This window comes from Physcomitrium patens, chromosome 14, assembly GCF_059467195.1.
Source record: "Physcomitrium patens ecotype Gransden chromosome 14, ASM5946719v1, whole genome shotgun sequence".
Lineage (NCBI taxonomy): Eukaryota > Viridiplantae > Streptophyta > Bryopsida > Funariales > Funariaceae > Physcomitrium > Physcomitrium patens.
In genome coordinates, this window is record NC_143423.1 from 9,088,194 (window position 1) to 9,116,019 (window position 27,826).

The window sequence follows — 27,826 nt, forward strand, 5'->3', positions numbered from 1 at the left end:
AAGGAGCACAATCGCCTTTTAGCCCAATCTACAATCTATCGCGGACAGAGTTGGCAGAGTTACGGAAGTATATCGATGAGAATCTAGCCAAAAACTTCATCCGTCATTCAAAATCATCAACTGGAGCATCCATCTTATTTGTGAAGAAGAAAGATGGCTCATTGCGGATGTACGTGGACTATCGAGGCCTCAACAAGATAAGAAAGAAGAATCGTTACCCGTTACCCTTGATTTCTAGTCTCTTAGAACAACTTGGACATGCAAGGATTTTTACAAAAATTGATCTAAGAGGAGGTTACAACCTCGTACGAATCAAAGAAGGAGATGAGTGGAAGACAGCGTTCCGTACAAGGTATGGCCATTTTGAGTATAATGTCATGCCCTTTGGTCTTACCAATGCTCCAGGGATCTTTCAACATATGATGAATGACATTTTCCAAGAGTACCTTGACGATTTTGTTGTCATCTATTTGAATGATATTCTGATATTCTCCAAAAATGAGAAAGAGCATGAAAAGCACGTTCGTTTGGTCTTAGAGAAACTACACGAGTGAGGACTATATGCCAAGTTGGAGAAGTGTTTATTTCACCAAATAGAGATGGAATTTTTGGGGTTGGTTGTGACTATGGAAGGCTTGAAGATGGATCCCAAGAAGGTGGAAGCAATCGTGTCTTGGGAGGTTCCGAAGACGGTGAGAGACATACAATGCTTTCTTAGCTTTACCAACTTCTATCAGATCTTCATCAGAATTACTCTCAAGTTGCTGCTCCTCTCACTCAGTTGACATGCAAGGATAATCTGGAATAGGGACCTCTAGCGGAGAAGGCATTTCAAGACCTAAAAATCGCATTTACTATGGCTCCAATCTTGATACATCCAGACTTTACAAAGGCCTTTTATTTAGAAACTGATGCTTCGGATTTTCCTTTGGGAGTTGTACTTTCACAAATGGGAGAAGACAAGAAGCTCCATCTAGTTGCATTCTATTTTCGAAAGTTCTCTGCTGCTGAAATCAATTATGAGATCCACGATAAGGAACTTCTTGCTATAGTGGATTCTTTCCAAGAATGGCGTCATTTTCTTGAAGGAGCTGCACACCCAGTGACCATATACACAGATCAGAAGAATTTGGAGTATTTCATGTCAGCTCGAGTTCTAAATCAACGTCAAGCTCGGTAGAGTATGTTGCTATCTAGGTTCGATTTTGTTATCACTTATCGACCTGGAAAGCAGCAAGGACTATCTGATGCCTTATCGATGAGATCGTATCTTGTACCAAAGGCTGGAGAAGCAGCGTTTGATCAACAATGTACGACATTGTTGAAGCCAGAGCAATTTCGGCTTTGTGCTACTATTGTGCCAATTGATGCTGACTTCTTGAATCAGGTATGTGCCGCGACCATTAAAGATTCAGTAGCCATTGATATCAAGCAGTGTGCCAATGACAACAAATTCAAGGTGGAGGGAGATCTTTTATACTTTGAAGAGCGGTTGTATATCCCGAAAGGACCAGCACGACTCCGAGTTCTTCAATCTCGCCACGATTTTCCAAGTGCGGGATATTTTTGATTCAACAAGACCTTGGAGCTTATTTCTCGAGATTTTTGGTGGCCCCAAATGTGGAAGGATGTGAAAGATTTTATCCTCTCCTGCGACATCTGTTCAAGATCCAAGAATCCTCGGCATCACCCTTATGGACTCCTACAGCCATTACCGATTCTACGTCGACCATGGTCTTCAGTTTCCATGGACTTCATCATGGACCTTCCATCATCGAACTCATTTGACAGCATCTTTGTCGTGGTAGATCGGCTTACAAAGATGGTGCACTTTGTTCCTTGCAAGAAGACATCGTCCAGTGAAGTCACAGCAAGGCTCTTTCTCGATAATGTGTATCGATATCATGGACTACCAGATAATATTATATCAGATCGAGGAATCCAGTTCGTATCAAAGTTTTGGAGATCTCTCTTTGAGATACTGAAGGTGGATATCAAGCTTTCTTTGGCTTTTCATCCTCAAACTGACGGCCAAACGGAACGGGTGAACTAAGTCTTGGAACGATACTTACGATGTAGCATCAACTATCAGCAAGGCGATTGGACCACATATCTGCCGCTAGCCGAGTTTGCATATAACAAAACCCTCCATGCGTCGACTCAATACACACCATTCTTTTCCAACTATGGGTATCATCCGAAGCTTGATTTATTGAGTCCGTCAACAAATAACAATCCAACAGCTGAAGGATTTGCGAAACAACTATCAGAGCTTCAAAATACGTTGAAGCTTCAATTACAATCCGCTCAAGAATCCTATAAGGCGTCTGTAGATAGATTTTAGAATCAAGCAGCTACTTTCAAAATTAGAGATAAAGCATGGCTTCTTCGACGGAATATCAAGACCAAGCGACCATGTGATAAATTGGACTATCGAAGATTGGGACCATTTATCATCCAGAAGCAAATCAATCCAGTGGCGTATCATCTAGAATTACCGGCTTCTATGAAGGTACATGCAGTCTTTCATGTTTCTCTGTTAGAGCCTTATCGAGAGTCGTCTTTTCCCGGAAGAGTACAATGTCCGCCACCTAGTATTGAGATCGAGAACCACAAAGAATACGAGGTTGAAAAGGTATTGGATTCACAGCGAAGGTGGGACAAGTTGGAGTATCTTGTTCATTGGTGCGGCTACGACATTAATGAGTGAACGTGGAAGCCAGCTGAAAATCTCGCCAATGCGTCGTAAAAGGTATAGGAGTTTCATCAACAACATCCTCATAAACCTAAGCCGATTCGATGATAGCTTCCTTCTGAAGCTTACTCACCCATGAATATAAGAAAGGGAGAGAGCAACACCAAAATTCGTAGTTGATGTAGTTATTTTCTCCAAGATAAAATAGAATTTTTTCAGTAGCCATAGTTTGGTCTTCTAATATGGATAGCCAAGAGATAGATACTATGCCAATCAAATTATCTCAACCGACTAGCTCACGAAGGCAACCCCGAGATGAAGAACCGCCTACACCATGACGACGATGGAGGATATCGAGTAACCTATCACTAGTGATTGTATTTGAGTCCGAGCCTGCTTACGATGGTCAGCCAGAAGGCGTGTTTGCAGGACAATTTCACAATGAGGACACGGAAGTTCATGCTTGGTCAGAAGTTGAAGGAGTGGGCCACTATCGTTGGCTTCAAGGGCCAATGAACCACTTGCCTCATGAACAACAGTTGGAGTTCATAGCAGACGTTATGCGACAGATCTTCATTTTCTTGCGTTGGTACTGATCAAACAACATTGCTTCTCAGAGACCTCGAAGCTAAAAGAGGGGGTGATGTTAGGGACATAATCCTTAGAACCTTCTAGAGACAAGTTTCTAGAACCTTCTAGAGACAAGTTTTTAGAACCTTCTAGAAGCAAGTCTCTGGAACCTTCTAGAAGCTTCTTAGTTGGTAGAAGATATTAGAGACATAGTCCTTAGAACCTTCTAGAGATAAGTTTCTAGAACCTTCAAGAAGCAAGTCTCTAGAACCTTCTAGAAGCTTCCTAGTTGGTAGAAGTTACTTAAGAAGCTTCCTAAATAGAAGTATATATTGGAATCAAGGTTGAAGAGTTCTTCAGTCTCGACAACACATCTCTTAGAGCTCTAGCTCACCTCTCTGGTGTTGTTCTCATCTAATTAATCCAGTTCTTGTCAGTTCTTCCTGAACTTCTTGTTAGATCTCGAGTCTATATTTCTGTGTCCGTGACATTATGTCATTGAAACATCATTTATTTTTTTTGTTGTGTTTTTTTTTTTTAAAAAAAGAGTTTGAAATTATTATTGAACAAGAAAAGATGATCTTATCTAAAATATTGAAAGAAAGAGGTTTACTTCCAGTAGCAATTATAATTGACATTATGTTACAAGTTGTAAGTGAAATGTGTTACATATATGATATGAAGGTAGTACATCATGACTTGAATCCTGATAATGTTATTGTGAATTTAATAGATATCTAAGAGATGTTTGATTTGACATTTGTATATTTAAAGTTGCTTGATTTTGGTATTTCAAAGGGTGAAGTAAAGAACACTCCATCAATATGCACAAGAGCAAATTTAGACACCATTGAATACATGTCGTAAGAGGTTATAGGGACAAAATCATTTGAAGAATCCTTGCTAAAGGTGGATATTTTTAAAGAAAATGTACTTAATTTTGGAATGATATATAGTGAGATTAATTTGTAAAATAAATAAATAAATAAAATTATTAATAGTAATAATCTTTGTACTTATTAAGCAAATATAACACATAAAAAAAAGCCAAATTTGTCAAATACCTTTTCAAAAAAATTAAAATTGTTAATTCAAAATTCTTGGTCTTTGGATTTTTTAAAAAAACCTATATTTCTTTAGATATATTTAAGTTTTATAATGTTGAAGAAAGCAATGCTCTAAGGTTCTTTGGAAAGTAATAACCTTAAGTATAAAGAATATACATCATGGATTAGTATTATTTTGCATCCAAAACAATGGTGGACAAGCTTTAATGAAAATTTGTATAATGGTTTACTTCAAAGTTTTACTACCTTTATTCATTAGTTGCAATTTTATTCCAAATTAGTGCATTTGATTCTACAACTCCATCAGCAGTTGATCAAAATAACTTTGGCTCATCAAATCACATTATTAATGAGGTACATATTTTTTATAAAATTTAGTACAAATTCAGTAGATATCATAATGTAATATAAATTATAAAATAAATCTCAATGGGTGTGAAGTCATTATTATTTCCGTAAATTATTATGGTACTTAATATTGGAATCTTATGAATTCTTGTTGGTCAATGGCAAACTTACTGGATATTTCAAATTGATTGGTATAAGAAACTCTGTGAGGTATGTCAACATAAAACTTGGATATACTTAACATATTAACTACATGAATCAACTTCAAAATCTTGAATATCTTTCACACCTTAGTCATACTTTCCAATATTGGCTTTTTTACACATATCAGTATTTATCTATATCTATATATACATGCATAGACACATACACACACACCAATCTATTAAATAATACATTCTCCATATAATTTTCAAATCACATTTCTACTTTTTAGAGTTGTTTGTGAAGGCCATCTTTCTTGTAAATCTATTTTCTTTGTGTTTTTTTATCCAGCCAATCCACTATAGAAAGTCACTTCAAAGATGGAAGTGAAAGTATTCTTAGTTTCTACACTTCATTATTCAAAGAAACAATGTGATACTACTCGTCTAAAAGTCTTCGTTGAGGTGTTGATTGAAAAGGATTTGTACAATAGGCTGAATAAGGTTACCTCCAGTGGAAAGTAATTTTAATATGGTGATTAAGATGCTCATGAACCTATGTATCTTAAATGTTAAACCTGCGTTTCTATGATATGCTTCGAATAGGTGGATCATAAAATACCCAAGTTTATTCGAAAAAACATTTAGAAGCGGTTGAATTATCTGAGGTTTGTACAAAGGTATGTCAATTTCAAAACGAAAGAGTGCGAAGTATTTGGTGAAGCAAATTGGGACAATTCATACTCGTTAAAATTCCATTCCGAGAACAGAGAAGATGATGGGTACATATGCTAGCCGCTGACGAAGATCTAACAGTGCTATTCTACAAAGTGAATCCAGCCATAGGAACCTCAACTTCAGTTTCTGGCAAGCTGGATTGACTTCTTCAAAGCTTGCAGAAGGCTCTGCATGATTAGCGGTTCCGCAGGAGGCACTTTGTCCTTAAATTGTCCATTTCTTGTTGCTTGGAAGTAGGGCTTCTGATCACCCTCTGCAGCGTTCACAATCACATCGATGTGCACCAAGTCTTCAATAACTCCTTCGTTAATACGAATGTAGCCGAGTCGCACCCCTCCTTTCACTCTGTCCACCTGTGGCATTGAGGTGTTCAACAACGTGAACAAAAATTAGGAAGAAAGCTTTAGGAAGACAGTCATGTGCAAGTCTGGAAGCAGAAAATCGGCACAAATCACTTCATATGCACTACCTTTTCAGACGTTGCTTGCATAGGTCAAATATGACAAATTCAGAATTAGAGCTGTGATAATCGAGATGAATTGATTCGTACGCATAGTCATACAGGATGGTAGCACCATGAAGTATGGTTACCTTCAAGGGTGTTGGAAGCGGCAAATTGGCGTTGGCTGTCAAGCTGTTTCCCCACTAAACGATGCAAAGCAACATGATAAGTATTATGAGTAAATGGATAAGTAGACAGTCTTACTCTTCAATCCGTTGAAAGCTACTGGAGTCGTTCCACTGTCCTTGTGGAAGCAGATATTCTGGAACTCAGTCAGGCGGTAAAATAGTCGTTACTCTTGGTGCAATGCTTAGGGATTTAATGAGACATAATTTGCATGTCTCTGAAGGAGCTGAGGACGACCTCTGAAAATGTCCCGATGCTGTAAATCGAAATATTTTGTTTTCATTGGTTAATTACTATTATTAGTCATATATTACATTCGCAAATTGTCTCACAGAGGATCTCTAGATCAATTATGTACTTCTTCAACGATAGTATTCAAGCGGACGCATGTCCGAATGACCGCAGTGTGTTCACAATTGGCACTCTCAATCAAGGAGAACATTCGAATGAAGTTTAAACCTCTCCAGTTTAAAATTGTCCAATTATCTGCAGTACATTGACACGGCCAACAAAATAGGCTGCCAAATCCTTTTACAATCTGACACCAATTCGCACATTGCGACAAATTAAGGGATGGGAGAAGCACTAAAACCTGGAAGAGAAGATTCTCAAGCCGGGCAAGGTCCACATCAGGCGGCAACAATGCTGTGCCAAGAGACACACCTTCCCCCCACTTGTCACTCTGCTGCAACGATCCCTCACCAGCCTGCGCCCTTGCACTGACCACTCGCCTCTCCGCGTCCGGGCCACTCCGAAACACGGCTACCGAGCTATTCGAGCTGACCGCCCCCGAACGCACAATCCTCGAAGAACCAGAAAATCTCGCTTGGCATATCTCTCCAGTGCTCTGCTTCATGCAATGAAGCTCAGCACTTCCGCCAGCAGCTCCAATCAGCGAGCCACTCGCTACAGCTACTGAGAAAGTTGCCATAGCTAGCAATTTTGCACCCTTCACCACCTTCTAAGCTAACGATTGAATGTTTGGTTTGTCTTCAATTGTCAGTATTCCCTAAATAAGAGCGACGACGAAGGAGTAGAAGAAGAAGAAGAAGCAGAGGAGTTGAAGAATATCTCAATCAAAAGCTGGGGCACTTTGAAGTGTAGCCGCTGTTTTGCAGATCGATCTTCTTTTTGAGCATTGTCCAAGATGATTGGTGCAGTGTTTCGAGACTCAGGATTTGGCCAGCCAGTCTTGTCGATGGATGAAGCCAGGTGATCATTCGTTGGAATCAGACAACGATCCTCCTCGTTGCGAGCTTCATGCGGAGCTTCATGCCAAGCTCCCTTTCCTTGTTGATTGACCTTTCTGCTCGCCAGATGGCTTCGAAGCTTGTGTCACATGTGCCGAGAACAGGAGAACACACGACAATTGTAGGGCGAGCTCGAGTACAATTTTACTTCAGCTTGACGGAAGGCAAAGCAGAGGTGAAATGTAGCAGTTGGATATTACATCGTCATGAACAAACGACTCTGAAATTCCAATTGTGCTCTGCCATTGTTGAGGTTGCAAACATCATTTAATGAGAGCCAAGGAGGGTGGGAAAGTAGGGGCGGAGTAAGAATTGATCAAATAATAATGGCGGGCGAGGCGATGTGAGATTTTAAGTTTGGTTGTCAAAATTGTGGTCGTAGGCGATGAAGGGACGGGCAAGTGTAGCCTTGCAACTGCGCCTACGACGGATTTTCTCTCCTGACAAGCCGCTCCGCCTGTTGCCACCCACTCGCCTTCCGCCTTACTTTCTATCCTGATCGCCTTTCCCTCGCCATCATTGATGCATCTTCAAAATTTCGATAATCTTTTCTTATCCATGTTAAATAATCAGTTTTTTTCGCACACTACAGTGCACAGGTGTTCTATGTTAGAGCCATTCTTGTTCTGAGTAGAATTGCAAGTGAAGCAATCAGGATTTCTCTGCGTTCAAATCTACCGAGGCGTTTACTCATGAGCCATTCGTGTGCAGCAACGTGGTATGATTTGGTTATCGTGTTGTGCTATTGTGTTTCAAAGAAAACGACAGGTTGTCGAGACAATTGAAGTCGATATGATATTTCTTCTCATTTGCCAAGAAGGTTTCATTAGAGGGTTTCAAACATTGCATTTTTGGGTGATATTTCACAAGCGATATTTGTTCAAAATATCAAGTTGCTCACCTCTTCTCTCTTTGATTCGACACGAAGGGATATTAAAGTTTGAATTAGGGATAAAATCAAAGGGTAATAAAGTTTGAACAATGGATTTGATATTTTGAGTGATCCTCAAAAGTTTTGAATCTCAATTGTTTTGGTTTTGCAAAAGCACCGTGTTTGAAACCTCCTATTTATTTTGACAATGCATGTCTAATTTTATGTAATTCTAATGTGTTGTGAAAACCAGGGTAAAAAAAAAAGATATGGAGAGAGTTAGAATGCAAGAAGCTATGGTTTTGTCATACTACTGCAATCGGCCGCAAACTCTTGCATGGCTCTTATAATTTTGAATGTCCAAGCTTTGCCACTTAAAAGTTCTTATTCTCATGTATGGAAAACTTGAATTATTGAAGCATAAAAACTAAGGACAGATGCACTAGATTGAAGTATATTTTTTTCTTTTTGAAGTCTTTGCAATGTGATTAAAGTCGTGTTAGTCATGCAAATTAAGTTGAGTTGCATAAATAATTTTCTATATGCCACAAGTTTCTAAGAAAAATTACAATTAGTTTATAAATAATACAATTAATAATGCATATACATTCTTTTGAAGATATATGTATACATATTAAACCTTAAAATGCTCTCAAAAGAGTTTGTGACATTTCAAAAAGTTTATTAAAGTGGTTCTGAATAATCAAATGTATAAAAAAGAATATAATATAATAACATAATAATAAAAACAAATGATTCAAAAGAATTGTTTATGTAACTTTTTTTAACTTTTAACTTAGCTTTAGAAGATCTAAACATTGGTTTGGCTATCCACTTTTGTCTCTTATGTAATACAAGTTTAATGTCATAGTCTTTTAGTGCAAATATACATTGAATTGGACACAATTTTTTGATTGAGTTATAATAGTTATATGATATTTCTACAAATTCATGGTAGTTTTAAATAGTTAATTTATAAAGTAGTCCATGTTTCTTATACAATAAATTAAAAAATACTTAATAACACATTTATAAGAATACCATTTTTACACTTTAATCAAATAATGATCTAAGTGTAATTGAATTTGATGATAGCCTTGAATCTATAATGTTTTCATGAAATAAGCATCTAATTAAAAGATTTCAATTATGTGATGAGTCCCACGAAATGCTAACCATTTTGAATACCATTGCAAAAGAAAAAATAATAGTATTAAATCATACAAAATTTAGTTTATAAATATGTGTCAAAAAAATTAACAAAAAATGATGTTTTGGTCGGAGCTAGAATTAATCAAAGGACCGGTGAGATTGTCAAGGAAAAATTAAATGTATTTGAAAATTATATGAGATCAAAATATATTTTTGTTGAATAGATATCTATCATTTTCATTTTTTATATAGTTAAAATATAATTCTACAATGATGTTTGTCATTCTAATCAATTACACCATCATGCTACAAAAATGTTATATAGATTATTATACATAAGTTGTTAAGATTTCATAAATCATTCATATAGTAACACTCAACTATTTTGAAATTTAAAGAAATTTCATAATGTTCAAAAATATATTTTCATTTCATATAATGTAATATAACCTTACTTAATAGACATTGGTTTTTGTTGATGACACAATATTAGTTTGAGTATATATCTTGCTCAAGTTTAACCACAAGGTATTGTTATTATAATTATAATTATTTGATGTAATCTACAAAATCAATAAATTGTTAAAAAATTAGAAATTAAGCTTTAAATTACTAAATGCATAGGATTTACCATTTGTACCATATTGTCAAACAAGATGTTAATATTGGATATTTGAAAAGTTCAAACAAAAGTTTCTAACATCAAATTTATATACTTTTTGATTATACATTATTACACAATATATATTATTAACCTTATACACATATACATATTTATATATACTAGTAGAAATCCATATTATTGGCCACAAAAAAACATTGTAAACTATGTGTTGTAAATTAATCATTTGTTTGAAGCTTCACATGACATGAAACTCCATGTTACATGTCATTCAATATTGTAGTACTTCTAAGCTCTACGCCTAGTGACCTTGCAAAGCTACTCTCAACATTCTACCACAACAACATGCAAATTTCAATGTCTAATTAATCAAAATTTGAATTATTAAACTTTAGCTTCACTTTTGATAAAATAATGAGATATGCTGCCAATCATAGATGGTTTTTGTCTTGTCTAATTTATTTTGCTAATTTATTTGGCTGGTTTATCCAGTAAGTTGTTTTATATAAGAGATATATACACACACAACACACATACAATAATTACCTCACTGCAGATTTAAATCCACACATTCTAAAGAAAGTCAACAATCTTTAGAATGTACAATAGAATCCCAAATGTATGGAAAATTTGGTGCGGCATGAAAAATAAGTCTGTATTAGCTCTTGTTCATTCACAACTTGCACGTTCAATTACAATTTTATCGACGTTTGAGTTATCATTCAGGTTTCTGTTTCGACATATAAATATATACATTTATAGATTTCTACTCTTTTTTATTTTTCCATTAGAAAGGATTTATGCAGCGAGGACGTCTGGAAAGTTCATATCCGGATTAAAAGTAGTAGTTAACGGAAGGACGGGAACCACTCGGATGGAAGAGGGCAAGGGGGGACCGAGAACGTTGGTAGGGGAACGTGGGAACGAGTGTATGGGAACCTTCGTCTCCCCTGGTCAGGTGGGTGTCCACTATATGCTCCGCTCCGTTAAGTCCTCAGGGACTTTGCAGAGTGGTACGAGTGGTTGCAATTCGGGAGCTTCAGCCATGGCGGTGGCGACCAGAGCCCTCAAGCTCCCTGGCCTGGAGCGACAACGTGCGTGGAAGACAGGAAGAGTTGCGGAAAATGGAAGCCTCCCGTCGAGCGCAGCTTCCATGGTGGGCTGTCGCCGTGCCAATACGGGTAGGGTAGGCGTTGTGGTGCGAGCCATCCGAGCGCCGGAGATAAAAGGAGTGGAGAGTGATGAGGACATTCCGGGCGTAGCGAAGGACTGGAGCCCCGGGAGCTGGCGGTCCAAGACTGCATTGCAGCAACCTTCGTACCCGGACCCTGAGAAGGTCGCTGAGGTTGTGAAGCAGATGGAAGGATACCCACCTCTCGTGTTCGCGGGTGAGTCGCGCAGTTTGGAGGAGCGCTTAGGGGAGGCCGCTTTGGGTAGAGCATTCTTGTTGCAGGGAGGTGACTGCGCCGAGAGCTTCAAAGAGTTCAACGCGAATAACATTAGGGATACATTTCGGTTGCTGCTGCAAATGAGCGTTGTGCTTATGTTCGGAGGGCAGCTGCCGGTTGTGAAGGTATGAATTCATCTTAAGCTCCTCAATAAGTTGCGAGGGCTCGCTGCTAGGCTCGATGAAGCGTCAAGAGCGGACGGCTGTAATTTGTCGAGCATTTTGTAATGTAATATAACGTTGTCGTCCTAAGTAATTTGCAGCTCGCGATTTAAGATTGGGTTTTGAGGAATGTGAGCAGGTTGGAAGAATGGCTGGACAATTTGCCAAACCCAGATCAGCCGATATGGAAGACGTGAATGGAGTATCGCTGCCGAGTTACCGGGGGGATAACATAAATGGCGATGCCCCGAATCTTGAAGCTAGGGTACCCGATCCCGAAAGAATGGTCCGTGCATACAGCCAGTCTGCTTCTACTCTGAACCTTCTTCGTGCTTTCGCCACTGGAGGGTATGCTGCCATGCAGAGGATTAAGGACTGGAACCTTGACTTCGCATCTCACAGCGAGCAAGGCGACAGGTAAACTTTTTATTTGGTTTTGATTTTTGATGTGGACTCTGTAGTTTTCATTGATTAGAGAGAGAGAGAGACTTATTTTATTTTTATTTTTCGTGGTTTTTGTGCTTCTATAAATTCAATTTTATCCTCTTTCACTTCTGTTTCATGTCTCGTGTATTTTCTATATTCGTATCTTCTGGTTGGTAGGTAGTTAAGACTAGTTGCATTTTATGAGGCGTATCTGGTGAATTCAGGTACCGAGAGCTGGCTAATCGGGTGGACGAAGCACTAGGATTCATGACTGCCTGTGGATTGCCTCTGGATTCTCCAGTGATGACCACCACTGAATTCTGGACCTCTCACGAGTGCCTGCTCCTTCCATATGAGCAAGCAATGACCCGGCAGGATTCCACTTCGGGACTATGGTACGATTGTTCAGCACATTTTGTGTGGATGGGCGAGCGAACCCGGCAGTTAGATGGTGCTCATATTGAATTTCTGCGAGGAGTTGCTAATCCTTTGGGAGTGAAGGTAACCCGCTTTTCATTTTTCCTCAGTTTGTCATTTAGTTTTTAAATTTCAGCTTATGTGAGCGGTTATTTGGCAGTGATACATAATCCACTTAGATCATCCGGGTCGGTCACAAGGACTAAGACTTATCACTTGGTGTCATTGCAAATAAGATGTCTCACTGTGTGGCTCTGATTCTGGATTTGGTTTTGGGAAGTCTGTATTAAGTATTTGAATTGATTGTGTAGGTAAGTGACAAGATGGACCCCGCAGAGTTGGTGAAGCTCTGTGAGATTCTAAACCCACGGAACAAGCCAGGTCGACTCACTGTTATTGTGCGAATGGGAGCTGAGAAGCTGCGTCAAAAACTCCCTGCTTTGGTTCGGGCCGTACGCCAGGCAGGCATTATTGTCACATGGGTGTGTGACCCGATGCATGGAAACACTATTAAGGCGCCCTCGGGAATCAAAACTCGCCCGTTTGACTCCATTTTGGTGAGCGTCTCTGCAAGGCCTTTTCCAACCTCAATTCACAATCTTATTCGCTGCTTAGTCTTTTCTGGGAGTTTAATGCTATATTTACTTTGCCTAGTCTATGTCTACTGTTGGTTTCTATTGAATTCACATTCTATGATCCGGCACTGACCTTGCTGACGCGTTATGTTTGACAACCTTTTTGTCTACGTGGTTCAGGACGAAGTTAAGGCTTTCTTCGACGTGCATGAACAGGAAGGTACACACGCTGGAGGAGTTCACCTCGAAATGACAGGACAGAATGTGACTGAATGTGTGGGAGGAGGCCGCACTGTGACCTTTGAAGATCTAAGCTCTCGTTATCACACTCATTGTGATCCCAGGCTAAACGCTTCACAATCGCTGGAACTGGCTTTTATCATTGCTGAGCGTCTTCGCAAGAGACGCATTGCGGTTTCTGATGAAAAGGATGTTTTGTCACTCAACGGTCTTACTCGTGCAGAAGGTGTTGTGTTGTGATGTTAAACCTCGTATAACTAGGGACATGAAGTCCTTAAAAGAAAAGTTTAGAGGAATTGGCCATAGCCCTGGCCAGTATGTCCTGAGTTTCAATTTTCCTCCCATTGCACTTGTGGGATGAGTACCGGGTTCGTCATACTTGGGATCTTTCATTGTTTCTAGAAAAATATTGTAGCAGTCTCTTTCTGTAGTGTAATATGTCTTCTCTGATCAGAGTTGCTCGTCTTTGATGTGGAGATGTTCATCATTTTCGGTGGGAACGAAATTTCCCCGACAGAATGGCGAAAGTTAGTATGCGCTAACGGCCAATTTGGTAACGAAGTCTTGAAAAGAGATAGTGTGGTTGAACATGATTGATCGAATAACTACGTTTCTACTGTGCGAGATTTCCCGCATCTCCAAGCGGTGTAGCGCTTCACTTGAATTTAGCGTTCACCTTTATATATGCTTGACAACGTTACATAACTTGAACTTGGATATGGTACAGTTCATGCTACACTGACATGAAGGAGAAGTATCAATGTTTTAGACGGTAGGGTCTAAGCCTAGATGCCTGTGTTACAGTGATGTATATTGGAAAGGTTCAAAGTCATGATTCCGTATTGTACAGTGAATTTCTAAGGTCCTCTGTGACTCCAACTGCCCTGCACACAGTAAACTCCAAGGGTTTGGGTAAATCCAGCGCTTGAAACGGCGACGATATCGACGAACATGCGTTTACCTTCGACTCGGTAAACGCTGACCCCAGCAACTAACAGTCTGAGAAGTGTTTGAAACTGGTTTGCAATCCTGCTCAGAAAGGGGAAAAACACTAGCCATTGAATGCTTCAGATTGCTAGAAATCATTCACCACAATCGTCCACTTTCGAACTAGCTCGGTTTCCTCTAGAAGCTGATCACCCAACATTGCGGTAGATTATGTTGATGGTTCTTCATAGATTTTAGGGCTTCCGACAGGGAGTGAGGTCCTCGTCTAGAGTCGCTCCCATCTTGTGCTCTTGCTGGTTTCTAGCTGCTTAGAATAGGGGTTGCGGCTCGAAGCAACCTTAAGAAGCTCCGTGGAAGTTTGAGAAGGCCTCAAATTATGATTCCCTGAGCCGAGAATGAATGAAACATCCGAGGGGTACTGGTCCTGTGGAACTGTCGAAGGCTGATGGTCCACGGTAACATGCTCGTATCTTTCATGTGATTGTGAATGTCCATATCCTTCCTTGGCTACTCGTTTAAAGCTAGAGCTGTCCAAGAATTGAGTTGTCAAGCGAGACCTCATCGAAGAGCTTCGCAAATATCTTGTCCGTGGATTAGAATTACTGGAATCGCTAGAATCGCCAGTGGTCGACCCTTTGCTGCGACTGTGTCTCAACGATGACCTAAAAATTGTGGGTGCAGCATCCCAGGAGTTCTGCGCTGCACCACCGAGCTCTGGGAAAGTGAAGGCATCTGCGCTTGGAATGCCAAAGGAAAAAGAGTCCACGCTTCTGTCACTTGATGAAGGATGTCTTTTCTCGACTGGAATGTCAGTTCCAAATGTTAAGCTTATGTCGACACATTGCTCTAGGTCATAAGCGCAGGGGTGGCTGTTCACAATGGCAGTCTCCGGAAGGGGGACTGGTCGATTAAAGTGAACCCAGGAAGGCAGAATCGTGGGTGGTTTTGGGGTAGAAGGAGCTGAGGGGCTATTCGAGTAGATGCTCCGCGAGGGGACCACCTGATGATTAGGGCTTCTGTCGTTAAATTTCTCGCGTGTTATACAATTATCAAGCATTCCAAGCGTAGATGCCTTCACCTCGGGATTCGCAACTGGGAATGGATCGACCTTTTCTTTCTTTAACACAATCCTGTGCTCAACCTGCAAAATGACCTACGTACAGCTATTAACAAATCGATTGCAAGGACGATTGCAAAATGACACTGGATAAGACAGAAACACCTTCTCTTTATAATCAGATGGCAGAGGTGATAAGCGCTTTGCCACAAACAGCGTGATTGACCTCAGAAAATCCGTAAATTCTTAAAATTTACCGAGACGAGGGTAGGGGAAGAGAAAGCACTCACAGGAATCTCGGGTGTTGCAGCAATTTGGCCGATGGTCCTCGTGCGATGCCGGAGCATTTTAACTCCCCAACAGAAGAAGCAGCTTATTGCTAGTAGAAAAAGAGAACCTATCCCAATTGCGATCGCTACTTTGATCGACATTACAGCCATTGAGGGATGCTTCAATCCTGCTCAGTCCTGTTGAACCATGAACTTTTACGGCTAAATGTCATTTACGAGTAGAAAAGCATGCGCTTGAATTACTTCAAATTCTGAACACTACGGAGGAACTCCGCCACACAAAGAACCGACCACCATTGGCTGAACCCCAGAATCAAAATAAGCCAACTAGCAATCGCCGAGTACGACTTTCTTTTCTTTTCTGCTGCTTGTCTTCGCAGGACCGCGTGGTTACCTCGAACGCTAAACCCCTGTTGTAATATTCGTGGCGCCTATTTCCAACAATGCACAAGACGATTGACCTCGCAACAGCCTCAACCCAGCTCACATGAGCACGAACATGAAGAACCGAAACATCGCCTTAGATTTGAACCCATCCCAACAGCCATCTCCGAAGAAAATGACAATATAGATGAATTCCGACTGTAAACGAAGACGAGCCACGCGTGTTTCCAGAGGAATCACTCCCCCCATTTGCTAAAACAAGTTCCAACCCTCCATCCTTTCTACACTATCCAACTTCTACGCTGATTCAACACCTCCTCAATAAGCAGTCCAACACCGCAAACCTCAAATCCTGCCTCTTCTACACATCCCACAGAACCCTGCACCAGAAAAATCTCCTCCAACACCGAGAGTCACTTCAACCGCACAACACCCCGGAGCAAACAACCATCACAGAAACTTAACAGCATCGATTCCAAACCTAGCAATCATCCGAGAATCCTAATCCGCTCCACCTCAAACATCCATACCACCACGTCTACACGCCACGGCTACCGCAGCTGTCGCATACCCCACCCGAAGCCCCAAATCCTGAAACCCCATGGCCACCTCCGAGGGCAGCAGCGGAATCCTCGAGACGACAGAATACTGCATGGTACGAGGAAAGAGTGGGCTCTACAGATTCAGCTACTCCGGGAGGTTCTGGACACGGCGTGTGGCGGGGCCACGATCATGCATGAGGGCGAGGTCTATCAACACAGCATCACTCCCCGCCCCCAGCGATTTGCTCTTCTATGGAGGCGGCACTGCAAGTGCGGTGTTGTGAGGATCGAGGCTGGTGGCCGTGAAGGTGCTTGGAAGGAGACGAAATGCTGACTCAGGTCAACCCTGCCCCATCATAGCCCCGCCAAAAATTGCCTCGCTGGATACGGTTATTGGTATGGGCCTCCGGTAACCGTGCCGTGATTTATGGCTCCACCGTGGACCCAGTTTTTAAAAATGTCGTCTGCCACGTGGGAAAAGTGGCCTTCTAGGATATCGCCTCGCTGTCATTCACACACTGCTTCCGAAAGTAGTAAGAAAAGTTAAAAGCTAAAGTAACTTTTGGCTTTTTAAAGTGCGACCTGTGGTTAATTATTTGCAATGAAATTCAAAGGGGTTTTTGAACTCACAAGTAAAAATGAAAATTGTTAATGCTTATGTGCGTGGGTAGAATGATAGTTCTTCTATGTGTAGATATTTGAAGGTTTCTTGTTTCCTAATTATTTCTATATTTATCATGAGTGTAAATAGATTTATTTCAATAGTCTTTTGTTTTTAGAGTTTGTATTCTATAGACCTTTATTTCAATAATTGTGTGAAGACATAGTCTTTCCTTTTTGAGTTTTAAACATTCAAAAATGATATGCAATGAATGACCGAACAAGAAAAGAATAAAAACCTAAGGAGGAGAAGATTCAGTTGGGTTTTATGTGTTGACTTCAAAAGAATAGTCACTCCTTGTTTATATTTGATATGAAACTCTATCAACTATTAATATCATAATAATAATAGTAATAACAACAAAAACAAGTCATTAAGCTTGAATTCACAAAATGATATAGCTTAGAATTGGTTTTTACGCAGTTCAAAATATGATTTGAGAATTCAAAAATGTTCTAATACACACACATTGTTATTTTTTAATTAAGGTTTCAGCATGAACTCATAAATTAAATATTCTTAAAAATCATTATTTGTTGAGGATTTAATCTAGGACATTTTTATGCTGAATTAAAGAAAATCAAAGCTCTATGCAAACATTTATTGCATGTGATTAATTTACACAATAAATATTAATAATCAAATTTTGAAAATAGTACTTTTTAAATTTTAAGTTCAAATCTCAAAAACATGTTGTGTATTGTCCACTTTGCAAGAGATAAATGACATTATTTTTTATTCAGTTTTGTTATTGTAATGCATTTTAAAAGTACAAACTTTGTAGTAAATCTTTTTCACCTCTTCCATAAGCATTTAAGACCCCCTTGCATGAGTGCATTATTTCTAAAAAAAGAAGAAGAAGCAAGGGGCTTCAATATATGCATACAGGTCAAACAAACCAAAAAAAAATTTAAAGAGATGTAAACTGGAAAAGAAATTGAAGGCAACATATGAGATATTATAATTCAAGAAATAAATTTTAGTCGATTATTCATTTTTTAAATCTTTTTTGCAGGAATGTGTTTGATTTTAAATTATATTTTTAATATTTGTAACTAATTTAAAGATAATACCTGCTAACATCGTCAAACAAATAGTAATTAAATTCAAGGGATGTCAACATGAAGAGATAGCATGGAAGTTAGAAAGAAGTGTTTTTTTTTTTTTTTTTTTTTTTTTTTTTTACTTTGTATGTCCAGAATTATAAATTCATTAATATATTTATCTATTGGAGAAACCATACTTCTAAAGTATATTGCATAATTTTATTAACATGTGTATATTTTTATAAATCTTAGTGTTAATCTTCTATTCTTTGGAATACAGATTGATTGTTACCACCCTTTGTTGATCTTATAATTTTATTCAACAATAGTACAGTATGTTGTTTTTTTTTTTTTTTTTTTTTTTGAATGCATTTTTATTTATATTTATTTTCAAATTTTGTGGTTCTTGGATCAAGATATTTGGAATTACGAAACAGGATAAACTAATTAATTTTAAAAAATAAAATAAAATAAAATAAAATCCTAGTTGAAACTAAAAAACCTTTAAAGTGATCAATGGAAATTATAGCACATCAACATTCTTGCAATCAAGAGTACGTAAAAAAAAAAAAAAATTTCAATACCAATTATAACTTCATCAGTACAACTTCCATATTGCATAAAAAATTACAGTACTTCCAAAAGACATACAATTTTTTTGGAGTTCAACATTGCAAACTGTGCATGTGTGTGTAAATAAAATGTAGAATTATGCTAACAACTTAGCTTGTCTTTTCCCACTAACTTCCTTCTTAAAGTTTTTGGTTTTTTTCATCACCATGTCTTCATCCTCCCACAAATGAAAAAATAACTAGATGCCCAAGATCACAACTAATTTGCCATGAGAAATCAAACAAAGAAGATAGGGAGGAGAGAACCAAAGCCTTCAAAAGGCACATGGTCAATGAATTAACTCACTTGCAGTCTAGTGAAATGACACAGATGCCACACATTCCTCCAGCAAGACAAAACACATCAAATAATTATGGATGTGGACACTCCAATTGTGGCCCACAATAAGTTATCCTCACTCTCTATGTTTTTGATCCATCACCCCCCTTACAAGTTGTGTTGGCTCTCATGTTGTCTAAACATGTTTTGAGATTCCACAGGCAGGTACATTATTTGCCACTCATATCCCATTACATGAGTTATTTCTCTACCTCTTCCTTTATATTAATAGATCAGACACTGAACAAAGAAAAAACATAAAAATTCGACTTTAAACAAGGGTAAAATTGAGCTCACTATGAGTGTAGAAGATGACTAACACAAGGTTCTATTGCTGTGGAAGAGGTCATGTAAGAAACCCATGTCACTGGTTCATGTATAATATCCATTCCTGTTGATTTTGGGGGGGAAATGGTGGAGATGGTGAACCCAAGTGCATGAGTGCAGCTCATAAATGAAAGCCAAGAGGCTATTCAAATCAATCGCATCACAATGAATTCATGTGCATGCGGAGCAGCAGCAGCAGGGGTGGAGGTGGTGCCATGGCACTGGGTGCACATCACTCGCCATTAAATAATTACACCACACTCACAGAGCTCTGACAACCCTGTCACTCACAACTTGACGGAATCGGTGGCGGGGGCTCGCTGCTTTCCTTCCCTTCAGCACCGAGTAGGAACGTCAGCCTAGCTAATTTCTCAGCAGAGTGGTCATGGCGACAGAGTGTGTTGCTTTGCCGTTTCGCTTTTCGTGATGATGGCAAGTTTAGTTCACTGTTGGTTGCTTTGAGTGGGAATTGCAGCACAGGTGTGGCACACCTGGCTAACATCGTGAACAATGTGAGGAGGAGTCGCATGGGGTTAATATGAAGATTCGAGAAGTTGTTTGATTGGCACGGGAATAGTGTTTGAGGGATGATTGTCATTTTTGTATTAAGAGAGTTGACTGCTGTTACTCTACATGGGTATGGAAACATGATTTGCAAGATTTTCTTGCACTGGTTGATGAGTTAAAAAATGTCATGCTGTGAGCATATCTCAAGGGAAAAACCTGTTCTTTAACACTAATGCCGTGGTTTTCAGGTTCAACAGCAGATTTGAAGCCGAGTAAACGGTTGACTGCAAATGATTTCGCCGACGATTAGGTTCGGGTATAGTAGTTGCTTAGATAGTTAAAGCACAGAACAACGAACAAAGGACAGAAAATACCGCTCATTCCTGTGAAAGCAGGCAATCACGCTGTCTTCCATCGAGATGGTGGAAGACGACACTCGACAAGTGAGAAAAAATAGACGAGGGGTCCATTTTCCTTATGCACAGTAAAAGAAATCCATGAACTTCAAGATGACCAAGTCACCTGAGAGTTCTCTAATGTACATGAATACCTCTGGTTGCAAGGTATCGCCATCGTAGAGGTTCCTCGGCCCATCCCATCTGCCTAGCAAAGAGACGCACCGAACTGCTGATCGAAAGACTTCGCTTATGAGGCGTGCTACGTTTAAACTCCACCGCTCTACGAGCAGTGGCAAACTGCTTAAAGTCATTGTCATTGGCTTTTCCTGACAATGAGTGTAAGCAACGTGATTTAACCTTGAAGCGCTCGAACACAGTCTAAGATACTGCGGGTGGTTGGAGGTGTAGAACAAGAGCACTCGGGTCAGACCACGACAGTAACCGCCTCATGAAACATTTCCTTCCGATGCTGTTTACATATACATTGCTTAGAGTCATTGTCATTGTCTTTTTCCTGACAATGACTATAAGCAAAGCTTCCGACAGACCTTCACAGATCATCGCCTTTAGCGGATTTCACAATGCTCTGAAGGCACGAGAACTCCGCAGCTTGGACATGCTGGTGATGATAAACACAGCATCACAAACATCGAGCAGCTTTGACATCCAGATACCACCATGACTGTTTGCTGACTTTTGCTCATTTTCCCGTAAGAATTTGCTGCATGCTCCTCTCTGTTGCTCCCAAACAGTGAGTCGCCATCGCCAAGCTCTTCGACTGCACACCTCGCAGGTGCAACAGAGCACACCTCACTAGTTCGTTCACATACATCAGGTGGACAACTTCCAGGTTCATCGCCATTCACCTCATTTTCATCACTCTCCTCATTCTGCGATGAAGTGGTGTCAGTTTGTTCAAGAGATGATTCTCCGCGAATGTGCGCTTCCCGCATGTGCTCTCGAACAGTGTTGTTAGCTTCGCAGATGAGCTTCCTGGGATCACGCCTAGCCTTTTTACATGAGCTCCAGTTGAAATAGTAGAATTGCCCCGTCTGAGCCACCAAAAACTTCAGAGATCACAATACTCGCAAAGGGCTTGAAGCGGCGTTGATGCAAACTTAAAAACTCATCTACTACATGATTTTCGGGAGAAACAATCGTATTCCGGCGACACTATAACATAATTGCACAGCGTGGAAAAAGGAGGAGTTCTGAAACAAGACACAGTTAGATTACAAGTGATCATGTTTGGCACCTTTAAATCCAGAAACTGCTCCCAGTCCTCAGGTAAAGCTGGCTTCGATTGTAGCGCCACCTCCAATCCGCAAGCATCTTCGTTCTGTGACGTCTCAGGAGCCTCCTGCACCTCGGAACAATCGTAGCTGCGTTTCCGGGACGAAGGTTCACTTACTTCAATGGATTGTAACCGAATCGCAACGACATGTCGCTGCACTGCCTGAAGAGCATCCTCCGGCCATGCCAGACGAACAGCTCGCACGCTAGCTGGCACATTCTGAATCGGGGTGCCTGGTGAAGCTGGGCTGGACAGCACCTGTTTGGAGGTAGCAGCTGGAACTGAAACCGTCAGAGGAAACGCGTGAGTTCGCAGCTCCAGCGTTGAGCAAGTGCGAGGGGCTGCGCGCCCTGCTCTCCCCATCTTGATTTTCTTAGTCCAGCAAGCACCTTGATATCACTTCAGTTTCTCGGCGAACTTCCGACTGTCGATTGTTAACTTACTTCATGATAGCTGCGCCATCGCTACGACGTTGAGAACAATAGGAACTAGCTGCATTGCTCAAGCATATCTCAAAAATCTCAATCCAAGGCACAATTGCACGTTGGAGTCGCAATGTGGGAGTAGCAGTATTGGTAGTGAATGAAAACGAACTACACGATTATTCCAGCACAAAACCTTGCACAGCGATCCCTGACACCAATCCACACTATTGGAGGTACTAGTACTTCACTGCTACAATATCACAAAGTCCAGAGGCGGACTTGTAACTTTCACGTGCGGTGGTGCTTGTTGACAGTGTCGATTGAAAGATACCAATCGAATGAAACATGCCGAAGTGAAAACTCAAGACCACAAGAGATCGACGCTGAAACTAACCCCGCATTCTACAATCTCAGAACAGCTGGAAGCACTGCCGCAGCTAGGAAGACTTTCACACGTCTACGTCGCAATCACCTGCTCAAAGAACTCCCGCACCTACCTCTCACTAGCGGGACCTGTTCACACACAGAGTAGACACAGATCACCGTGCACTCTGACGCTCATCAACACACGCACCTAACCGACCACTATCGCACATCAACACCACGTCTCAAACACAAACACACAGCAACCCCCAAGTGAAACGTCGACACAGCACACAACTTCCCCACCAGTTACTGATTAGCTAGCTCCAAGATCTCACACACGAGGAAAAGCAGAGGATATACGAACTAGACAAGAGATGAATCCGAGTAGAGGTGATTGGGAATACAGGGCGTCACGAACGAGGAGAGAAATATACAGTCTCTAGTGAAACAACTCGGCAGTTAGGTCTATATCCTAGGCTTGAATTTGGTCAGGTTCCGCAGGTCTATCCTTGAGAATCAAAAGGTGTGGAAAGCGTTGGAAGGTCTCGAAAAAAAGGTTAAAAAGTGTCCTTGTCACATTATAGCTTTGAAGCAGGAGAATTGGAACACAGAGGAGAGCAGAGCGGAAGACAATCGGACTGAATGCCACGAAAAAATTACACAAAATACAAAATCACAAAATACAAAGAGAGGAAATTAGAGTCGACCGGGAGAGAGAAAGGGAAGAAAAACTGAAGAAAAGGAGAGCAGATGACTAAAAGAATGGAGGGAGGAGGGGTGGAGTGGGGGACGACGAAGCCAGACGGGCTGAATGATGGCAGTGATCACCACGGAGCGCTTAGAGTAGCAGGCAGGGCGTGGTGGGTACAAGAGCTGCCAGGGATTTGCAGCTTCGGAGACGAAGATGATGATTCATGGGGATTCGTGGTAGCGTAGAACAACACCTACAGGATGGGGGGGAGGAGAGTCTGCGACGCTGCTGCTGGTGTGGCAGTATTACTCGCCGTAGCAGCAGCACCCAGTAGGTATAGTCGAGAGCGATGAGCTGGCAGCATAGAATACCCTCTGCCGCAGCAATTGTCTCCAGATGCTAGACCACTATGATCCTTTTCCTCTCTGGAAATACTCTGACCACCCTCGCTCTGGAGTTACTCTGCACGCGCCTCGGCCGTGCCAACCCCCCACTCCTCCCTGCCTCCCTCCCTCCCTCCTCGGTCTTGTTACCTTCTCCTCCTCCTATTGATTCTATTCCTTGCGTCAACGACTAACCTGGCTAATCCGCAGCTGAATTTCTGCATTCTCCAGACACCGAATCCTCTGCTCCGACACCCACAAAAAACACTGCTCCTTGCTTCATCTACCCAATTAAAGCAATGAGAACCCTAATTTGGCCCTACATGTCGTTACTGATGGTTTTACTAGAAACTCGACCGCGTATCAGCTTCTTCGTATATTACAGAACTGTATTTTGTTGCTGAATTGGGTGCAGGATGAGTTGAAGGGGGAACTTCCTTGTTTTACTTTGCAATGTGAGAATGTGAAGAAGACTTATCCTTGGTAAAACAAAACACGGCTGCTTCCTTCCTTGGCATTCTGCCCCCCCCCCCACAGTTTCAACACCAACCACCACCACCCAACCGTCCAAGTATCAATTAGATACCCTGATTCTCTCAATCACTTGGATCCCCTATTGTGTTTGAGGTCATGCTTCGGTGAACCCCACACTAAAATATAAATATATATATATATATATATATTATACATATCAGTGGACTGTGCAGTCAGCCATCCCACGCTAGCCTCCAACGCAAAGCAGCCCCTACGTGATAACTCTTTTGTCAGTCCTCACCAAGCGCTTGAAAATTTTGGGGGACAATTAAATACTCTCGAAGCATCACAATGTTGGCTCTTGCAACCCACCTACACATACAAGGAAGAGCCCAACGATCGGCTTCCCGACACCTGTCAGTGGACACCAGTAACCCTGGAGCTCCCTCTCCTGATGGGCAGTTATTAAATCTTGTGGTGTCAGCGGGTCATTCTTGACCGGGGGTTCCATTGAACCCGGAAAGAGACCCGGGGTACTAAATTTACCCTGGCAGTTATTACTCGAACCTTTAGGGACTAGCTGGCTAAGCTACTCACTTTTTATTTTATCTTTTTATTTTTCCGGTTTATATTTTATATTTTATTATTTTCCTACCATGTTTCATTTTAATCCTCCCGCTCCCCACTCCCTGGCACGAGTGGATGAATGAATAATACTCATACCACGGATGTTGGGTTCATGCGTGTCAATACACAGGGCTGCCATTCACCTCCACCCACATCAATGAAGCATGATTAGTGTAACTTGTGAAATAACCCCTATTTGAGTACTGTTGGCCACTCATTTGCATCACCCCCTATTTCACTTGATGATACCAGTAATAATACAACTGAATGATACATTCTTTTTTCCTTTTTATTTTTCTTTCTTGCTTATCCTTTTATTTATTTAATCTACTTGTATCCCTACTTAAAATGATATTGACTGGGAGAATAAACTTACCTGAGCATACATGCACTACATTTGTGGGTTCTTTGTGGAATAATTAAAGGAAAGCAGGAGAAAAGGGAGCGATTTATAGTTTTGTCTGTTTTCTATATGTTTCAGCAAAGACTAACAGTTGGTAAACTTGGATGGCTAAGGAACAAAAAAGAATCCACAAGGAACAGTGAAAGCAGGATCATGATAGGAGGCAATCAGCCTGTGTATTATTTGACCCATCAAAAATGAAAGTGAACAATTTGTATCCTTCATGCTCACTGGGCATTATTGATTAGCTGTCCCCCAAAAAACAAAAACAATATCCGACAAGGAAAGAAAAGAGCCTATATAGTCTCAATGGTAGTGTAAACTCAGTGCATGGGTCTTCGAAAGGTTGTGACTTTTTCCTATTTGTAGGGTGCAAGGCAATAAACATTAGAAACTGTGGCATTATCCAAAGGGTACTCCTTGAACATCTATCCATTCTTTCAACCTAAACATTGTACCAAAAACTTGAAATTCATATTCTTTGGAATAGGTTCAATCTCTGTCTATTAGTTGGACAAATACTTGGCCAACTCTCACAAACATGTTCTTTTCTTTTCTTTTTTGCAGGTGATCATCCTTCGAGCATTTTAAAGGAAGTACAGAATCCGATTATCAATCGATTTGCACCCACTTGAACAATCAAACGAACGAACGAACGAACGAATGAATGAATGAATGAATGAATGGACATAAGGATGAACGAAATGAAAGTGCAGAGCTTGAAACGAAGGCATCTTGAAACAGGGTACCCTTCAAGAGAGTACCCTAAAAAGTATGGTCCTGGCAGCCCCTCACCGCAACCTTTAAGGCTGCCCAATGATGCTGAATGAGGCCTCACAGCTCCAGCCCCTACAGTCTTAAAGTCAATTTCACTCGAAGGCTTGGGGGCAGTCACCAAAAAGCAAATCGAAAAAGAAAAGAAAAGAAAAGCAGAACAAAGTAGCTCGTCCCCGCTCTCCAAGGCAAGCCCTAGCATTCAAACGCCGCCTGTTCCCCAACACCGTTCCCCGTGTTCCCTAGCATCGGAGAACTGGGTCCATGAGAACTCTGCGTTTCCTTTGAAATTACAGCTAGAAGAGTGAGTACCAGACCAAGCTGAGGCAGGGGCACGGTTCCCAACCCAGTCAGTTGTGAAGTGGTACTAAAGCTCCTTTTTGCCCTTTTATTTTAATGGTTCGGGGACCTTTCTGTTTGCCACTCCTCTCTCTCTCTCAAGTCTTCTTTGCTCAAGAGCATCCGCATTCAATCTCGCCCCACCTTTGCTGCTGCATTAAAGAGGGGAGAGAGAGCCCAAGGACTTCATTCATCCTTTATGGATGATATCATCCACTCGTAGGATGTTGAATCTTCAGTAAGACTTGGTCCTTCCCAACTGCATGACTTGTCATTAACTCCACAACTGACTTTTTACAAGTTGATAACAATGAGGGATTTTAATGAGACTTCCAGAAAACGTGGCTCCTGTCAAAGCTGAGCTCCAGTGCACCCCAGTTTGGATTTTACATTGTTTGATATGATTCAAGTTGGTTTATTATCATTCTTCGATTAATGCCCCCAGCATGGAGCTGACCCAATTGCGAATTTATTTATAGAATATTACTGGTGTATGTTAACTGCTTACTCCTTCTGAGAAAGATAGTAGTCAAATAACTTTCATTTGACAAAACAGAGATACAAATGTGTGCAAAATTTTACATTGACCATCTAATGAAATTTCAATTGTCCATCATTGTGCATTTTCTGAAAAACAAAAATTGATTGTCAGAATTTTTGTGGATCGTTTGCACATTCTTGAACACTTGTGTATGTACATAAGACATGTGTTGTATGTTGAGAAAATATAACCATATTTTAAAGGATAATCAGACACTCCATGCTTGAAAATAATCTTCAAAAATAGAAAAAAAAAAGACAGAAGAAAACATCTTGATGAAGTATACTACTGACTAGTCGTAGCAAGTATGAGTTTTATTAAATAATTATCATGGTTTTTACTACGTGGATTTTATGTGTAATTTAAAACACTTCAGTACTAACATACATACTTGTTATGACAGTACCAGAAATACTCATATTAAAGATTGCATTTACACAGATATTTACTGTTGTACATAGTATCAATTTAAATTGATTTACATCGATATACTTTTAACAAAGTACATGACTCTATGGGTTTAGTTTACCTGGTATACATGGATCACATTTTTGCCTCGAAAGAAATAACATATAGAACATGATGATAAGCTCGTCATTCAGTTAATTATCATTCTTGCAAATACTATACTTACATATTTCAAGTCAATATATATAACAAGTAAACACATTTATTTATTTTTGAGAGGTGTGCATTTTCTTTTTCTTTTCTTAAATAAGTTTGTCTGTTTTTTTTAATCTAAACAATTAATACTTCAAATGTTTTAATCTACTTATTTATGACAGTGCAAATCAAACAAAAAGTAAATAAAAGTGTTTGTGGAACAACTATTGAAGGGTATAAATCATGCTTTGACAGAAGAAGAATTTGGGTTTATAGATTTACTTTTTAAAAGTTGATAACATTTCAATGAGGTTCTTGAAATTAGTTGCTCGGCTCAGAATTTGAGACACATATTTTTTAAACTAAGAATATCATCATACAAGATTTTGACCTTCAAAATTCTCACCGTTTCATTTCTGAAGAATACGGGTTCAAATGTTTGGA

At 40.3% G+C, this 27,826-nt stretch overlaps 4 protein-coding genes across 5 annotated transcripts; 1 reads left to right on the forward strand and 3 right to left on the reverse strand.

Moving 5' to 3' along the window:
• Nucleotides 1–5,537: 5,537 nt before the first annotated feature.
• On the reverse strand, nt 5,538–7,246 carry LOC112290974 (uncharacterized). Its single transcript, XM_024537871.3, has 3 exons — nt 6,782–7,246; nt 6,153–6,206; nt 5,538–5,914 (listed from the first exon to the last, which is right to left on the reverse strand). The coding sequence occupies exons 1-3, from the start codon at nt 7,118–7,120 to the stop codon at nt 5,681–5,683; spliced, it is 627 nt and encodes a 208-aa protein (XP_024393639.1). The 5' UTR covers nt 7,121–7,246; the 3' UTR covers nt 5,538–5,680.
• A 3,700-nt stretch (nt 7,247–10,946) lies between these two features.
• LOC112291063 (phospho-2-dehydro-3-deoxyheptonate aldolase 2, chloroplastic) lies at nt 10,947–13,986 on the forward strand. The gene is made up of 5 exons (XM_024538019.2): nt 10,947–11,657; nt 11,833–12,110; nt 12,344–12,620; nt 12,848–13,093; nt 13,292–13,986. The coding sequence occupies exons 1-5, from the start codon at nt 10,959–10,961 to the stop codon at nt 13,589–13,591; spliced, it is 1,800 nt and encodes a 599-aa protein (XP_024393787.2). The 5' UTR covers nt 10,947–10,958; the 3' UTR covers nt 13,592–13,986.
• A 19-nt stretch (nt 13,987–14,005) lies between these two features.
• On the reverse strand, nt 14,006–16,826 carry LOC112291064 (uncharacterized). 2 transcript variants are annotated; one of them, XM_024538021.3, is made up of 2 exons: nt 15,647–16,826; nt 14,006–15,440 (listed from the first exon to the last, which is right to left on the reverse strand). In XM_024538021.3, exons 1-2 carry the CDS (start codon nt 15,794–15,796, stop codon nt 14,565–14,567), a joined length of 1,026 nt encoding a protein of 341 aa, XP_024393789.1. In that variant the 5' UTR covers nt 15,797–16,826; the 3' UTR covers nt 14,006–14,564. The 2 variants fall into 2 exon arrangements, with proteins under 2 accessions (XP_024393789.1, XP_024393788.1); XM_024538020.3 differs by having other exon boundaries at nt 14,006–15,452; nt 15,647–16,806.
• Nucleotides 16,827–20,508: 3,682 nt separating this feature from the next.
• On the reverse strand, nt 20,509–23,751 carry LOC112291883 (uncharacterized). The gene is made up of 2 exons (XM_024539836.3): nt 21,718–23,751; nt 20,509–21,514 (listed from the first exon to the last, which is right to left on the reverse strand). Exons 1-2 carry the CDS (start codon nt 22,117–22,119, stop codon nt 21,029–21,031), a joined length of 888 nt encoding a protein of 295 aa, XP_024395604.1. The 5' UTR covers nt 22,120–23,751; the 3' UTR covers nt 20,509–21,028.
• Nucleotides 23,752–27,826: the final 4,075 nt, after the last annotated feature.

What these genes read in the sequence shown, in the direction of transcription:
- LOC112290974 (XM_024537871.3), bottom strand. Translation starts at nt 7,120, where the DNA reads ATGGCAACTTTCTCAGTAGCTGTAGCGAGTGGCTCGCTGATTGGAGCT. An exon ending in TTGAGAATCTTCTCTTCCAG is followed by an intron (nt 6,207 to 6,781) that starts GTTTTAGTGCTT and finishes TGCATCGTTTAG; the next exon opens with TGGGGAAACAGCTTGACAGC. An exon ending in CGCTTCCAACACCCTTGAAG is followed by an intron (nt 5,915 to 6,152) that starts GTAACCATACTT and finishes TCAATGCCACAG; the next exon opens with GTGGACAGAGTGAAAGGAGG.
- LOC112291063 (XM_024538019.2), top strand. Translation starts at nt 10,959, where the DNA reads ATGGAAGAGGGCAAGGGGGGACCGAGAACGTTGGTAGGGGAACGTGGG. An exon ending in CTAATCCTTTGGGAGTGAAG is followed by an intron (nt 12,621 to 12,847) that starts GTAACCCGCTTT and finishes TTGATTGTGTAG; the next exon opens with GTAAGTGACAAGATGGACCC. An exon ending in GCCCGTTTGACTCCATTTTG is followed by an intron (nt 13,094 to 13,291) that starts GTGAGCGTCTCT and finishes TACGTGGTTCAG; the next exon opens with GACGAAGTTAAGGCTTTCTT.
- LOC112291064 (XM_024538020.3), bottom strand. Translation starts at nt 15,796, where the DNA reads ATGGCTGTAATGTCGATCAAAGTAGCGATCGCAATTGGGATAGGTTCT. An exon ending in CTGCAACACCCGAGATTCCT is followed by an intron (nt 15,453 to 15,646) that starts GTGAGTGCTTTC and finishes AGCTGTACGTAG; the next exon opens with GTCATTTTGCAGGTTGAGCA.
- LOC112291883 (XM_024539836.3), bottom strand. Translation starts at nt 22,119, where the DNA reads ATGGGGAGAGCAGGGCGCGCAGCCCCTCGCACTTGCTCAACGCTGGAG. An exon ending in AGCAGTTTCTGGATTTAAAG is followed by an intron (nt 21,515 to 21,717) that starts GTGCCAAACATG and finishes TTGGTGGCTCAG; the next exon opens with ACGGGGCAATTCTACTATTT.